General features: G+C 40.6%; 1 protein-coding gene across 4 annotated transcripts in view; it reads left to right on the top strand.

Annotated features, from left to right (window-relative positions):
- Nucleotides 1-16,872, top strand: part of prpf4 (PRP4 pre-mRNA processing factor 4 homolog (yeast)) — a 45,225-nt gene that overhangs the window by 11,631 nt on the left and 16,722 nt on the right. For 3 of the 4 annotated variants that reach the window (XM_048613443.1, XM_048613444.1, XM_048613445.1), the window contains exons 4-11: nt 390-474; nt 634-713; nt 1,841-1,934; nt 2,900-2,994; nt 5,774-5,832; nt 8,633-8,756; nt 11,809-11,898; nt 13,675-13,797. In XM_048613443.1, coding sequence (XP_048469400.1) covers nt 390-474; nt 634-713; nt 1,841-1,934; nt 2,900-2,994; nt 5,774-5,832; nt 8,633-8,756; nt 11,809-11,898; nt 13,675-13,797 — 750 coding nt within the window. Of the gene's footprint in view, nt 1-389; nt 516-633; nt 714-1,840; nt 1,935-2,899; nt 2,995-5,773; nt 5,833-8,632; nt 8,757-11,808; nt 11,899-13,674; nt 13,798-16,872 lie in introns of those variants that run through there. The other variant, XM_048613446.1, reaches the window with a different exon arrangement.

Genomic DNA, 16,872 nt, shown 5'->3' with positions numbered 1-16,872 from the left:
TCGGAGCTTTCTTCTTTGGTTTCCTATCTTGTGATTGTTTGTTCCCATCCACAAGGGTCTGATCCTAAGGTTGAAGTGTTAAAAACTGAAAGAACTGCGGATGCTGTAAATCAGGAACAAACACAAAGTTGCTGGCAAAGCTCAGCAGGTATGGCAGCATCTGTGAAGAAAAAAAATCAGAGTTAACGTTTTGGGTCAGTTCTGAGGAAGGGTCACCAGACCCAAAACGTTAACTCTGATTCTTCTCTTCACAGATGCTGCCAGACCTGCTGAGCTTTTCCAGCAACTTTGTTGAAGTGTTGTTGACTGTTGAAGGAGATATCTTATAGATATCCTGTTTGAGGTGTGTTGTCTACCCACAGACTCCTGAATTGTGCATTATTTTCCAGGTTACGTAACATACTGTCTGTGGTGGGTGCTGACGCCTTGAAGAAAACAGAGAAGACAGAAGATGCAAAGAAAAGCCGACAGGAGGTGTGCCACGCAAAATTGTTTGTGGTTTATTAGCAATGCTTGTAAGTGACTATGACTGGAGAAGTTGGCAAAGGTGATGACCCCTGACCCCAGGTGGGACATCACAGCTGATCCACTTGGCTAACCTTTAACACTAATCTGATGTTTCTTTATGCCCAGCATCAGCAAACCTGGTATCATGAGGGCCCCAGCACCTTAAAGACTGCTCGTGTCTACATTGCCCGCTTTTCTCTGCCAAGGTGAGTTTCATCACACTGGCTCCGCTGCTCTTGAGGATCTGGTAGGAATATTGAGGATCTCTAATTTGTTTTTCAAGAGAGTTCTCAAGAGTTGGGCAATTTGTGAATTAACATTTCGGGACATTTCAGTTTGCCTCTGTATTGAAGGAAATTGAACTTACCAGTAAGACTAAATAATCTTAGAAATGTTGAGGCTTTGAGTTGTACCTGTAAATCAAGCACAGGTTTTTAATGCTGTATACAGTGGTAGCGATAGTGTGCAGACTGCAGCAAGTCAGCGCAGAGAATGGTGAAGAAAATCACATAGGCAAGGGAATGGGGCAGATACCATAGCTGTAACACCTAGTGTCTGCTAAGAATTGCACCTACAAGTTTCTCTGTAGTTTGGTGCCTGTCATCCCTCAGCAATCTTTGTTCATGGTGGAATTTCTGTTGGACAAACCTTATGGGGAAGTTGGGAGTGTTGCCAACCCCACTGCTACCCTGGCAACAGAATCCTTCCCACCTCCCTGCAGCAAACAGACCCCATAAACTAAACAAATTTAACAGGATCTCATTAATTCACCAGATAGTGTGACCGGCGTTAGGATCCAGTTAATTGTGACAGCGGGATGTAGTGCTGATTTGCATTTATTTTATTATGACTTCTATCGTATTTGTGTGAGGTTATATAGTTGTGAGATTATGTATTCTGCAATATGGAAATGAATGTGTCTAATACACTGTAAAGTGTTAACCCCATTTTACTGGGTCAGTGTGTCTAAAATACTGCACAGCATTAGCACCATTTTACTGGGTCAGTGTGTCTAAAATACTGCACAGCATTAGCACCATTTTACTGGGTCAGTGTGTCTAAAATAGTGCTCAGCATTAGCACCATTTTACTGGGTCAGTGTGTCTAAAACACTGCACAGCATTAGCACCATTTTATTGGGTCAGTGCATCTAAAATAATGCTCAGTGTTAGCACCATTTTACTGGGTCAGCCTGTCTAATCCACTGTGTACAGTGCTAACATAATCTTACTGGTCAGTAAATAAAACTGAACAACATCACTCTACTAGGAGATTGCATAAAATGCATTGTGTTTGCTGGATGTGATGTTTGACTCAGTTTTGTGATCTTTAGAGCTGTGAAGCGACTGGAGGAAGCCCGGGCAAACAAGGAGATTCCAGAGGCTTCACGAACTGCGCGACAGCAGGAGCTCCACAAGAGCTTACGAGTAGGTAGAAATAGATCGTGTATACCTTCAGCAGGTTGCAACCATTTCTGTGAATTGTTATTGGGTACTAGAAGAAATTTTAGTAATTTTTTATTCTTGACATGGGAGCATATAGTGGGCTAGAGTTATTGAATTTTTACAACATGAAAAGAGACCCTTTGGCCCATCACATCTGCAGCAGAAGTCAAACATCTACCTATTCTAATCCCATTTTCCAATCCCATTTAATACTAAATTTTTTAAATGGAAGAAAATATTTCTTTTTCCAAGCACTGATATCTATTCCCCTTAAAACCATTTTTAAGAAAAATGAACAATCTTTGTAATGAAGCCATATTGTATTGACTAAACTTTGAATCTAATTGTTCTTATTATCCTTCAAGGTGCTAGGGTTGGGCATATATGTGACCTCTGTCACCTTGTACCACTGCCAAGCTGTCTCGTGCCAGGTGTAAAGCTGTTTATGGTATCCACAGACATTACAAAGTAATGATTGTTCTACTACCCATCTCTTAAATACTGCTTAGGAGCAGTTCCCTCTATGTTTCTGTTATGCTCTCTTCCAGTGTGCTGTGATGAAGACATTTTAATATTGCTGGCCTCTCCCAGTGCAAGGAACTCTTATAGCATAAAGAAACTTTAATTCTGTTGGTCCAGGTTAGGATCAAAGGTAAAAGTGTAGTATTGAAACCAGTTACAGTATCCAATCTCTGGCATGGCCATAATTAAACTGGTATTTTAGATTGAAATTTCTGTTTGGTTTGCTGATTAGGATTTGGCATTGGACTTTGTGTCACAGTTAAATTCTGCTGAATTTCCCTTTTTATGTTTATACTATCTCATTGTTTTGTAAACATGGTACAGTTTAAGAGCAAATTCTGTCTGTTTACCTAAGAGGACCATACATACACACACAAACATACTCCATAACTCTCACCCCTGTTCTCACTCTGTTCTCATTGCAGGCCCTAAATAATTTCTGCAGCCAAATTGGCGATGACCGACCCATCTCCTACTGCCAGTTCAGCCCCAACTCCAAGCTCCTGGTTACAGCTTCTTGGTAAGACCTGAGGACGTTAAAGCCGAGTAATAAAATTTATTAGGGCTCACAAGTGAGTCAGTGGGTGGCAGGGTATGTCACTGAACTGTACAGATGGCACATGTTCCTGTTGCAAGCCTTGATTTGTACTGAGTTAGTTGAGTCCAGCCAATTCACAGTAGTGACATCCAGGGTTCAGCATCATAAAATGAGTCGAGGATCCTCCAGCAATTCATTGACACTGGCTAGAAAATGCTGTGAGTGGATGTCAATGGGGTCAGATTCAGGGCCTTGCTACAATACTTTGCACAGCTGCATAATCTGTTCTGAATGTTCAGTTCTCACAGAAGGTAAGAAGGGGATCGATAGTGGTTCATACACAAAGTGTAACTACTTGACCGAGGTGCCAAAGGCTTGTCTATGTCCCATGCAGTTCACTATATTTGGCAAGATAGGAAACCACTGGAGGAAAGAAACATTTAACAACTTTGAACAGTCTTGCAGCTTGTTCTCCTATTCGTCAATCTTGGGCCTGAGTCAGAAGATCAATGGTTCATGACCCACTCCTCCAAAACCTTTAGCACATTATCAAGATTGACCTTTCAGTGTAGTTCGGAGGGGAGTGTTGCACTGTTGGAAATGTGGTCTTTGGGATGAGGCATTAAACCAAGGCCTTATTTGCTGTCTAAATTCCCTCTATGTCTTCTATCTTCTACATGGACCTGCTACATTGATGCATAGCCAGATCAATGCAATGCATTTAATGCCACTGACTTGCAATAAGGTGATTTCTGCAGGTTCCAACTTTATGTTTAATGGTCTTGGTTCACGTGTGTGGAAGTATGGGAGACAGCACAGAGTGACACTGGCTGCATTGATCTCTCTTTGGAGAAGTTCCTATCCTCCTCTCACCTCTCTACAGAGACAAGAGTTTGGAGCCTGTTTTCTAGCACAGTTACATTACGGGACTGGTAATTCTGAGACTTAAAACATTTATTCAAATCCCACGTGAGAAGTTGTGAAATTCTGTTAGCAAAATAAATGTGCAATAATAAGGTAGTATTAGTAATGGAGCTACTAGATAGTTATAAAAATCTGACTTGGGAAGAGAAGAATGCCATCCTGACCTGGCCTGGCCTGGCCTACGTGTGACTCCAGTTGCACAGCAACATGATCAACTCCCGACTGCCCTCTGAAATACATTTTAATACACTCCAATGTATTAAAACTACCGTTAATTACTATGATCTGGAAGGACTTGAATAATTCTACAAACCAAGTAACATTTTCTCAAGTGCAATTAGGTATGGCTAGTGAATCTGTATGGAGAGCCAGTTGCTAGCTTGCCTCCCTCACTAGTCATGAAGAATCGATAACCTACAGGGTGGTTTTCCTGCTCAAAATGAAAACACAGTTGAGTTAATCCTTCCTAGTGTTGCTAGTATTGGAGAATCTTGCTATTGTTTGGACAGTTCAAATATTTGTGACATTATTAGGGCACAATGTAGAAGGACTGCAGTACATGGCAACTCTGTCTATATCTAATATGTTAAACAGCATTATGGTCTAAACAACATTTACATATACCTCTTCCAACATATATCAGTGTTGTTAATGGAAAATGCCTGTGCAAATATGCTGTAACTACATCCTGACCACGCAGGTAACTGAATGAAATGACAGATTCACTCACTGAAGCAATAAACCTCCTGTTGTCTGACACAAAAAATGCTGAATTCAAAGGCAGGAGGGCCATATGAGAGGAAGCATCTTTCTCTCTTCCGGAAGGGATAGAAATTCTGGTTCTTTTGCTAAAGAACAAAAAAGGTTTAAAAAAATAATTCCCAAGAGCTTGCATTTGTCATGGATCCCATCACACTTAGCTTTAAAATGGGCTAGAGGTCACTACCTGCTCCAATCCCCTCTGCCTTGTTGAGTGCCTTTGCTGACTTCATGCCTCAAACTGAAAGTGTTTGACATTCCCAAACCTTCTGTCTGTAACTCTATCCCTGATCGGTTCCAGTCTTCTCCCGCTTCTATTGTTGCCTTCCTCTATCCTAACCTCTTTGATCCTCCTATCCCTGTCTACTTTCACTTCCTCATATTGTTGTCTCTTCCCGATTTTGGTTCAGTTAATCCCAACACATCCCTGGTGTAACATGAAAACTCCAATGGGTTTAGTTCATCCTGATTCAAATGTAAATGGATGCACTCTTAACATCATTGGGTTGGGCACTAATTTGTATGTCCACATTTATTATGAAAGCTGCCAGTGTAAGCTTGTTACTCTATAGTGTAACAAGCAGTGACGCAGTGCTGTTTTAGTTTTTTTGCATTGCCCACTTCTGTCTGTGCAATCCCAACATGATGCAAGCTTTTCTGTTTAACTCAGAATATATTAAAGGTATCATACATCGCAAAAACAGTACGGCTGTGGCTAACTAGGTGGATTATGACCATATAGCAATTTGTAATTCACTGTGCAATGAACAAACAGGCTGTGTACAAAACTATTCTCTTTAGAACTTGTTTGCACAGCCTTCCCACAATCTTAAAGGGTCCAGTCAGTGCAACCAGCAGGCAGCACACAGCCAAGATATATTCGATGGAATGTTATGTCTGAGTGTCTTAACAAACTGTTCCCACCCCAATCCTACCTCACGAGAATGCTCTGTTCACTGTTGAATTTGTGTACTGTGCAGTGGGAAATCAATCAGAATGTTCTTGCATTCTTTGATTTCCAGCCATGTATGGATAAGTTGTGCTGACAGCTGCTTGTATTTCTCTTGTTTGTCTACAGGAGTGGGCTCTGTAAACTTTGGGGTGTTCCTGACTGCAGTCTTATTCGTACACTGAGAGGTAAGGCTCATATCCCACAGGATCACAAGGTAATTGCAGATGAGAAAGGTCTGATGTCAAACTTTAGAAATTTATGATTCTGAAGAAGCTCACCCCCAACCACCATTGTAGCATCCAGTTGTTTCAGCTTCATCAATCCTCCGAGGAAACCATATTGACTACTTCGAAGAAAAAAAAAGTTGCAGTCATAGAATCGCAGAAGGATTCTGCAGAGGACAAAACTATTTGATCCGATGCCTGTCCCATCTCTGGTAGAGAACCCAAAGAATTCCAGTCTCTTGACTTTTCTTATAGCCCTGCAAAGTCTTTCCTTTTGAGTATTTAACCAATTCTGATCCATAGCTATCCTAAACGTACCGTTTATAACAACTTAATAGCGCTTTCAACATAATTAAATATCCTGAGGCAATTCACAAGGTCATGATAAAACAAAATATGATGCATAAGGATCTGTTGGGTCAGATGACCAAAAGCCTTTAGATTGTATTAAAGACAGAAAGCAAAGTGGCAGGACAGAAAAGTGCAGGGAGAAAATTCCAGAGTTTGGGGCCTAAGCAACTTAAAGGCATGGCCACTAATGTGGAGCAATTATAGTTGGAAATGGGCAAAAAGCTGGCATATTGAGGCTTACCCAGCTGATTCTCTGGTTCTCCAGGCTGCCCCTTCTGATTCCCCTGCCCCTCCTGGTTCGCACCATAGATAAATTTCCCCATATTGTGTTTCTAAATCTCAATTATTTGTATACCCACTTAGTACTTCTCCACCATCCTGATGTAAGATCTTGAATCAGTAATTAATCATTCAACAAATGAATTTCATAAAATAGCCCTTCCTGTTGAATATTTGAAATTATGTTTTGACGTCTGAGGTATACTACGTTCCAAGGCTGACCATAGCCCATTTGGGTAGTTAGTTCCTTTAAAAAAAGTGGGTGCTGTTGTTGAAGTGGAGTCTGTATCATCTGAATCTGTGTTGGCTGCTGATATCTCAATTATTATTGTATAAGTAAATCCTTAAGTTTACTCCTGATCAGTTCCAGTATTTTACATTGGATATGAGTAAGACTAATAGGCCTGTAATTATCTGTATCTCCTTCGTTACCCTGTCGAATCCCTGCACACTGAATGAGCTTTATACTCTGCTTAACACCAGTAATTGGGCAGATGAACCTTCTTCCCCTAATCAATGCTATTCCACTCAACTGTCCATTGAGATAGAGTGACCATTGTTGATTTGTTTCATCTTCGTGTTCAGATGTGTTATGACATGTGATAGGAGCAGGTGCGACTTAAACCTAGATCTTCTGACCCAGCAATAAGGACACTACTACTGCACTACAAAAGCCCCTCTGAGTGACCTTTGTATGATCATATTGCAGTCTTGTAGGTTTTACTGACAGAATGCAGTTGAGCTGTTTTTAATGTGCTTTGAATGCATTTAGCAAAACTCTCAATGTTGTAAACAGTCTGCTTTTATTTTAATTCCTTCTGGTTTCTTTATTTACAAACCAGTCAACTTTGTAGGAATAAATAAGCAGTCCTTTAGTTTCAACACTTTTCTTTTCCATTTTGACCATTCTTGATATCAATAGGCAGTCTGAGCCTGTCATAAGTAAGCACACTTCGCCTGTGAGCAGAAAGAGTCAGTTTTGCCAGCTCTTTAGCTACAGAGGGCATCATGTTTAAGCTCTGATTCTGTCTGTCTCAGACACACTTCACAGTTTAGGTTGCCTCTTCATAATCAGGAGCAGAATGAGTGATGGGTGAATTGACCTGTTAAACAATTAAAACTTAATATGTTACGGCAGTGATAGGTGGAATGCTCTAATAATGAAGCAGTCGTGCCATTTGTTAATTCGGTGATCAGAATGATCAAATGTCTAACAAAAATAAAAGAAATGCCATCAGGTTTCTTTAATAATCTCAAAATAATCTGTTTAACATGAACAACATTTATTCTTAAAGCAAGTGGCAAAGTCTAGTTAACGCCAGTGGTCTGGAAACAAAGGATAAAATGTGATGACTTGTCACTTTTGCTGAATTTCCTGCTGTCTATTGTGGATTGGTGATGAATGTCTGGTTCTGGTGCCAATCAACCTTGGATTTGAGTTGTTGGCAATTGGTACCAGTCCACTCCTTCATGTTTTACCAGGTAAATTGAAATTCTGGTATTTGGAAACTCTTTCACGTTTCCAGTCACATCTTCTAAGAAACAGGTTTTTAGGGGAGAGACTGCAGCTTCTGGGTCTCTTCTTTATTCTCTCTGATCTGTGTAACAGAGCTCCAGCTGCAAGAGCTTTGAGTCACATGCTAGGCAACTGTTAGCATGTTAAAGCTAGTTGTCCCAGTAATTAAAACAATCAATTTCGTTTCCTATCTCCTTGAAAACATTTCCAGTAAAAACAGCAGGTGACTTACAGCACACATTAAATCAAGAAATCACACCTCTCTGAAAGAAAGAAGTCTGAAATGGTTCAAAATCTGCCAATATTTTTCCAATATATCAATATGTAAAGAATGCATTTCCAGCAAATATTATAATTTCTCAACCATTTTAGAGACTGAACTCTGAGCTGTACTAAGCCTGGTGATTTTACTAGGTGGGCTTTTTGACTAGAGCTAAATGGAGTTTAGAGAGCCTGCGAACTAAGCTGTAAGCAAATATAAAATAAAATCCAGAGGGCTGACAACTGGTCTGAGTCGATCTAGGTCAGGACCAGGTATACCAAGCTGACCTCAGACAAGGAGCCTAGGTCATCTCAAGTTAAGGTAATTGCTGACTGGCTTTTCTGTTTCGTCAGGTCACAGCACAAATGTGGGTGCCATTGTATTTCATCCCCAGGCCACCATCTCACTTGATGAGAAGGACTGTAACATGGCATCATGTGCCGCTGATGGCTCAGTGAAACTCTGGAATCTGGAAAGGTTTGTAAAGACTATAAAGTGAACAAAAATTTCGAGTTGTGATGGGGTAAAAGATATCTAGGGCAAGTGTGTGAAGAATTTAAAATCTCTTTCAAAGCACAAAATGTCAGTGTGGATTTATGAAAGTGAAATAATATTTGACATTTGTTTGCAGATTTTGGGGAGTAAAACTAATTAGATGGGTAAGGGCTAGTCAGTAGCTGAAGTGTAATTGGATTTTCAAAAAGAATTGATACAAGAGGGGCGGCACAGTGGCTCAGTGGTTAGCACTGCTGCCTCACAGCGCCAGGGACCCGGGTTCGATTCCAGCCTCGGGCGACTGTCTGTGTGGAGTTTGCACATTCTCCCCATGCCTGCGTGGGTTTCCTCCAGGTGCTCCGGTTTCCTCCCACAGTCCAAAGATGTGCAGGTTAGGTGGATTGGCCATGCTAAATTGCCTGTAGTGTTCAGGGAGGTGTAGATTAGGTGGGTTATAGGGGGAATGGGTCTGGGTGGGATGCTCTGAGGTTCAGTGTGGACTTGTTGGGTCGAAGGGCCTGTTTCCACACTGTAGGGATTCTATGATTATACAAAATTAGAACATGTGGCATTGGAGGATAATAGTATGGTTTGGTTAATGGACAACAATAAACAGGACATTTCCAGGTTGACAGACTGTAACTAGCAGGGCACTGTATGGATTAGTACTGAGTCATCAGCTATTTACAATCTACAATATATCAATGTCTTTGAAGGGTACGAGTGCAACTTGTCTAAGTTCACTGATGACGCAAAGTTAGATTGGGAGGTAAGCATGAGTACACAGACTGCAGAGAGGTTTAGACAGGTTGTGTGAATGAGGAAGAAGATGGTGGCTAGAATACTGTGTGACAACATGTGAATTTGTCTGCTTGGATAGGAAAAACTGCCACACAAAAGAATATTTTTAGTGGGAAATGTTCACACTCAAAGGAACCTGAGTGTTCTTACACAAGAGTCGCATGCAGGTGCAGCAAACATTTCAGAGAATATCAGTTAAACAGGATTGGAATATGAGAGTAAATTCTTACAGGGCATTGGTGAGACCATATCTACAATGCTGTGGCTGGTTTGGTTTCCTTCCCTAAGAAAAGACATGCTTGTCCTTGGAGTAAGAGGATTAACCTACAAGGAGAGATTGAATATTGTAGGCCTATATCATTCTGACAAAAGGTTAACAACTTGAAACATTAATTTTCTTTTTCTCCACAGATTCTGCCTCACTTGCTGAGTTTTATAAGCTATTCTTGTTCTTGTTTCACATTTTCAACATCCACAACATTGAGAATTTTAAGTGTTTCAACTGGATCCCTTTGTACCTCCTTATGTTATCTTCACAACCTCTTCATCAGCTAACACTACTCGCAAGTTTCCATTTGGTCAAACTCTTTAACATTTGCTAATTCTCCAACTTTTGCTTTTAATAATCTCCCTGCTTTTTGTCGATTGTTTATTTTTTAACAATCTGTCCTTTCCAACAACATTTGCTTAAAAGCTCCTGAATCTTCACAGAAACAAATTAGAAATGAAGAAGCATTAAGGCTTTATATTAAATTTCTAATGAATCAAAAGATTGGTGACAGGGTCAAGAAAATTAACTTTTGTTATATAGAGTCATTTCAAGGTTTCATTCAACCCTGTCTATGTGGGAAAATATCATTGTTTGATATCAGTTAAACAGGGCCTTTCTTTGATGTTGTTCAGTTCCCAATCAGGGTAAGCATTCTATCCCCAACTGGTTCAAAGACCTCCTAAACTTGTGCTTTTTGCTGTAAGCTTCACTGTACATGCCTGAGTTTTCTGGCCCCACACCTGATTGACCTTGTTCAGACCCAGCACATTGACCAAAATGTGTAGATCTGGCGTTCTGAGGAAGGGTCACCGGACCCGAAACGTTAACTCTGTTTATTTCCTTCACAGATGCTGCCAGACCCACTGAGCTTTTCCAGCAACTTTGTTTTTGTGTACATCTGGTTTCAGCCTTGTAGATGTGGTGAACCAAGTCTTCACGTTGCAGAATGGTTCCAGTGTATTTTGAAAAGCCTGTGCTCCTTTGGAAATCTGGACAGATTTAAGATTGAAGTAATATCCCAAGTCCTCATTGTTTGTGTCTCATTCCCATAGTCACTTAGATGCTGCTTGTTAGTGATTGTAAATAATTGTTTGTTAATGAATAAGTGTTTGAGGGCCCTGTTACAAAGTTGTGATGTGACCCATCTGTTGGTGTTTCCTCTGATAGGTCAATATAGCATGAAGTAAGCTCTGTATCAGCTGCCATTTAAGCTCTGCTTGGTTTAGTGTTGAAATGGTGGCAGTCTGTAGTGGTGTAGAATGGTGCCAGTGAACTTTTACTCAGTCAAGATCATGTAGGGAAAACTGTAGGTTAGTTATTGTAAATGATCATACGATACTTTGCACTGTCAGAGCTGGGTAACATTCTTATCTTGAATCTAATAGTGTCGTCAATGTCTAGAGTGACCCGTTAGATTTGAATTTGTTGATTCCAACTGGTGTGGAATGCACAGCTTTGTTGAGGGTTTCTAGACCCTAGCAGATTGATTTGTTTACACAAAGCACACACCACCACAGTGTCAGCATCTATGTGTGGTAACTATATCCTGCCTCTGAGTATTATGATTCAATCTCCGCACCAGAGATTTGATCACGTAATTCAGGCTGACTTTCCAGTGAAGTGCTAGAGCAGTACTGTACTGATTATGGTGCCATCTTTCAGAAGAGATATTAAATTGAGGTCTTGTCTGCCATCTTAGGTGGACATCAATATTCCGGGACACATTTTTCCAGCATCCTGGCCAATTTCTATTTTGCAACCCATAACTGAAACAGATTATCCAGTCAGTTATCTTACTTCTGTTTGTGGGAGCTTGCTGTGTTTTGTACCTCAGTGAATACATTATTGTTCACTAACAAGCTTTGTGCACCCAAAGTCATGAAAGATGCTATGTAAATATAATGCTTTATCTAAAGTATGTAGTCCGTGTGTCTGAACTGTCAAAGTCTTGGAATTTTGCAGTGATGAACCAGTAGCTGACATTGAAGGACATACCATGCGAGTTGCTCGAGTGGCTTGGCACCCATCAGGCAGATTCCTGGGCACCACATGGTAAGTAACACCAAATGCAAATATTACTTAAGTTAATTGGAAGTATAAAAGTTACGCAAGCTTGCACAAGAGGAGCGCAAGATGATTTGTGCTTCATGCTGTGCTGTGGCTGCAGAAATTCAAATAATTTGGGTTAGTTGTTGATTCTGCTTCACTTCTATAAACGTCCTGTACATCTCCAGATTGGTCTGTTCTCAGTTTTGATTCATATATTTACTGATGGCATGAGCTCACCAGTGTGTGTTGTACAGTCCAGGCTATGTGTTCTGATGCTCTTATATTGGTGTTTCCTCTTACCCCCTCTTTATACATGAATACTGTGTGTGTGTGTGTGTGTGTGTCTCTTGTTCATGCACTTACAGGTTTATGCTCTACCGATGCCACATGAATGTTCACAGTAAGATCTAGTTTCGACAGTGACATTTTATATACAATTATCTGTAGTTTCCTTGGTTATAGATGGTTGCAGGAAAATTCAGTTTCTATGGTAGGGCCATAACCATAACATGTAGGCAATTTAGCTTATCAAGTCTGCGATACCATTTAAGGGTGATCTAATAATCTCAACTCCACTTTCCTGCCTGTTCCCCTTAACTCCTTGATTCCCTTACTTTTTAGAAATCTGTCTGTCTTAACCATGGATATGCTTAATGACCCAGCTGCTACAGTCCTGTGGTAAAAGATTCCATAGATGCACTGCCCTCTGGGAAAAGAAATTTCTCCTCACCTCTATGCCAACTGGGCGACCTCTTAGCTAAGATTATGCACTCCAATTCTAGATTTTCCCACAAGGGGAAACATCCTCTCAGCATCTACCATGTCAAACTCCTTAAGAATCTTCTTTATTTCAATAAGTTTGCTTCTTATTCTTCTAAACTCCAACGAGAATGAACCTGACTCATGCAATATCTCCTCAAAGGAAAACCTGCCTTGCCCAGAATCAATTTAATGAACCTTCTCTGGACTGTCTCCAAAGCTAGTATATTTCTCCTCAGATAAAGGGACCAAAACTGTCAGGATACTCTTGGTGTGGTCTAACCTAGTGCCTTGGCCTTCCTATTTTTATACTCCATTCCCTTTCAAATAAAGACAAAACATTCCATTTGCCTTCCCGATTACCTGCTGAACTTGTATGCTAACTTCTTGCAATTTATGCATGAGGGCCCCAAAATCTGTCTGTGCTACAGCTTTCTGCAGTCTTCCTCTACTTAAATAATGTTCACTCCTATATTCGTCCAAATGTAAATTCTCTCACTTTCGTACATTATATTTTTTTCTGGGTTTTGCCCAGTCACTTAATCTGCCTAAGTTACTATGAAGGCTATGTGCTATTTGCAAACTTGCCAACAGTAAATTCAGTTTCCTCATCACTTTCCTTAAGTCATGAATAGGTATTGTAAATAATTGTGACCCTAACCATTAGTTAGAAGTTGCCATCCTGAAAATGCTCCCCTTTTCCCAGCTCTGCTTCTGTTAGTTAACCAATCCTCTATTCTTGATTTAATGTTAATCCCAAAACCATGGACTGTTATCTTAAGTAATCAAATGTGTGAAGGCTTATAAAGTGTCTTTTGGAAATCAAAATTTCTCCTTCATGAAGCAAGTTGACTCTGCTTATTATATACATTTTGAGATGTTGTTCAGTTACATCCTCTTTAATAGATTCCAACACTTTCCCAATGACAGATGGTAACAGACTGTCACAGATAAGATGTAGTGTCCATTGTAAAAAAATGTTTCAGTGGTGTTATTTTGACTGCTCTTTCTGCCTTTTAGTTATGACCACTCCTGGCGACTCTGGGATCTGGAAGCTCAGGAGGAAATCTTGCACCAGGAAGGCCATAGCAAGGGTGTCTACGACATTGCCTTTCACCGTGATGGCTCACTGGTGGGAACTGGGTGAGTCCAGACCTATTTGAGCATGTATAAGTAGAACTGAATCTTCTCAAATGAACAGCAACTGAGAATCCAGCATTCTCCATCTGCAGCTATTCTGTTAAATGTTATTAGCAACATGACCTGATCTGTAAGTCCTTATTGAAACCATAGTTTATATATTGATAACATTTAACTGCAAAAAAGCGCAGGATTTTCCCTCATTCATTCAACTTCGATGTGGAAGAAAATACGTCCCTTGCAGATGTGGAAGGGCAGCACTTGGAATTCAATCCAGAACTAACTATTTGAAAACCATGTGTGCTTCCGGGAGCTGTATTGATGACATGATGTTCCCTCTGACCAATGTATATAATATATTCATTGGGAATCTTAAGCTCTCATCCATTGTCAGTTTCAATTGGCCAGCATGTTCACCATCACAGTTGGAATAGATTACTTTACACAGCTTTTAGATTAATCAACAAACATTTTAAAGATTGAGATTTGAAGTTTCAGTATTTCCAATTCAAGGGCATGAGTAATAAAAATTTTAAAAATGTTGAAAATGGACAGACTCTGAGGAGAGCAAAGCGTTCATAAACCTTTCTATCTCTATTCCGGACGTTGATCAGTATTTTCTTTCTGCCAGCACTGATGGGCTTGCTGTGTATTTCAAGCGTCATAGAATCCGTACAGTGTGGAAGCAGGCCCATTTAGCCCATCGAGTCCATACCGACCCTCCGCAGAGCATCCCATCCTGACCCCAGCCCCACTACCCTGTCCCCATAACCCTGCATTTCCCATGGCTAACCAACCAAGCCTTTTACGTCCCTGAACACTTTGGACAATTTAGCATGGCCAATCCACCTAACCTGCAGATCTTTGAGCTGTGGGATGAAACCGGGGCCCCTGGAGGAAATCCACGCAGACAAAGGGAGAATGTACAAACTCCACATGGATGTCACCCGAGGCTGGAATCGAACCCAGGTCCCTGATGCTATGAGGCTGACCGCTGAGCCACTGTGCTGCCCCATCTCTTTCTGTATTTCTGTAAAGATGCCCTGCTGCTTTTTAGCCTGGTTACCTCCTGTGTGTGATGTGCTAGTTTGATAGTTAAACAAAACACTTCACTCAAGGTCTAGTTTGCTTGAGCTGATTTGTGCCTTTGGTGGATACTTTGCTGGTTTCAACATCTCCATCTGGTATGTTATGATGCAAACTCCCAGGAGGGTTGGCTTTGTTCTGACCTTAGAAACCAATACTGAGAGTGGGTAGCGGTCATATCTCCATATTTCCAATTTTCAGTTTTTTTCAAAGAATTGTCAGAGGAAGAGATGAGTACCTGTTACAGACATAATTTGCCGTTTTTTTGTTGGTCCTGCATTGCCAATTGAATACAGTCAGTATGGGCTTTGAGTATGCTAGCACTTTGACTTTTTGCACAGCTGCACACTGGTCGTGGCTTGGAGTTAGTTTTGGTTGCACATATTCCAAGGAATCCTCCTAAAGGGAGGTTCCATGAGAGTTGTAACTTCTGGAAGAAGATGACTTCATGCAAATAATAATCCAGAGATTTTTAGGATCATTCCAGCTCACGAGATCAAAAGGTAATTAAAATGGATTGCACCCATCTAATTCTATCCCATCTTAACACGTACATTTAAAAAAGCATTAAAATTTCCCACTTCTTTTGGTTCCTAAAAGATTCTTAGATTTCCACTCGTCCTTGAAATTTCCTTCTTGTATTAAGGGAAGAGTTGCATATATATATATATACCACCTTTCATGACCACTGGGTGCATCCACAGCCAATTAATTAGTTTTGAAGTGAAGTTACTCCACAATATAGGAAATGCAATGGCTAATTTGTGTAGAGCAATCTCCTACAAACAACAACGTGATTATAACCAAATAGTTTGTTTTAGAAATGTTGATTTAAGAATAAATTTTGGGGACAAAAGGTTAGTGCACAGGAAATAACTCCACTGCTCTTTATAATAGCATTAGGGGAGCTTTTACACCCACCTGAGAGAACAGACAGCCGTAGTTTAACACCTCATCCAAATTTCCACATTTCTAATGTTGGAGCACTCGCTCAGTCCTGTACTGGAGTGTCATCCTAATTTGTTATATTTAAGTAGTGAAGTGGGCTTTCGCCCATGGACTTCTGAAACGGAGCTGAGTGTGCTGCCAGCTGAACCATGCATTGTTCACACTTTGAATGCAGGTGAATTCCCTGACAGTTCTGGATTTTAACTTATACTAGATTGAATCGGTGTTGTCATCCTGTTCCTGCTCGCCACGAAGATTTGGCTGACTGATCTATAATTATACCTTCTATACCTTCCGTTTTAAACAATAGGTACAATGTTAGCAGTCCTCCTATACCCTGGCACCTCACCGTAGCCAGAGGGTTTGAAGGGTGATGGCCTTGGTCTCTGTATTAACTCACTTTCTTCCCTTCACAGCCTGGGACATATTTCATCTTTTACCTACTTCATCTACTTTCAAAGATCCAAAAGTTATTGATAGTTTCCCTCTGACTGTTTTATTAACACCCATACTTCACATTCCTTCTCCTTAATTGCAACGCAGGAAAAAGACAATGTAGTCGAGGAGAATACTGAGATACAGTCTATTAGACTAGACGGGATTGAGGTTCATAAGGAGGAGGTGTTAGCAATTCTGGAAGGTGTGAAAATAGATAAGTCCCCTGGGCCGGATGGGATTTATCCTAGGATTCTGTGGGAAGCTAGAGAGGAGATTGCAGAGCCTTTGGCTTTGATCTTTATGTCGTCATTGTCTTCAGGAATAGTGCCAGAAGACTGGAGACTAGCAAATGTTGTCCCCTTGTTCAAGAAGGGGAGTAGAGACAACCCTGGTAATTATAGACCAGTGAGCCTTACTTCGGTTGTGGGTAAAGTGTTGGAAAGGATTATAAGAGATAGGATTTATAATCATCTAGAAAGGAATAATTTGATTAGGGATAGTCAACACGGTTTTGTGAAGGGTAAGTCGTGCCTCACAAACCTTATTGAGTTCTTCGAGAAGGTGACCAAACAGGTGGATGAGGGTAAAGCGGTTGATGTGGTGTAT

Source organism: Rhincodon typus, chromosome 28 (genome assembly GCF_021869965.1).
Source record: "Rhincodon typus isolate 14 chromosome 28, sRhiTyp1.1, whole genome shotgun sequence".
NCBI classification, from domain to species: Eukaryota; Metazoa; Chordata; class Chondrichthyes; order Orectolobiformes; family Rhincodontidae; genus Rhincodon; species Rhincodon typus.
Note: the sequence above shows the minus strand (reverse complement) of the source record. Positions and strands in the feature narration are given on the sequence as shown.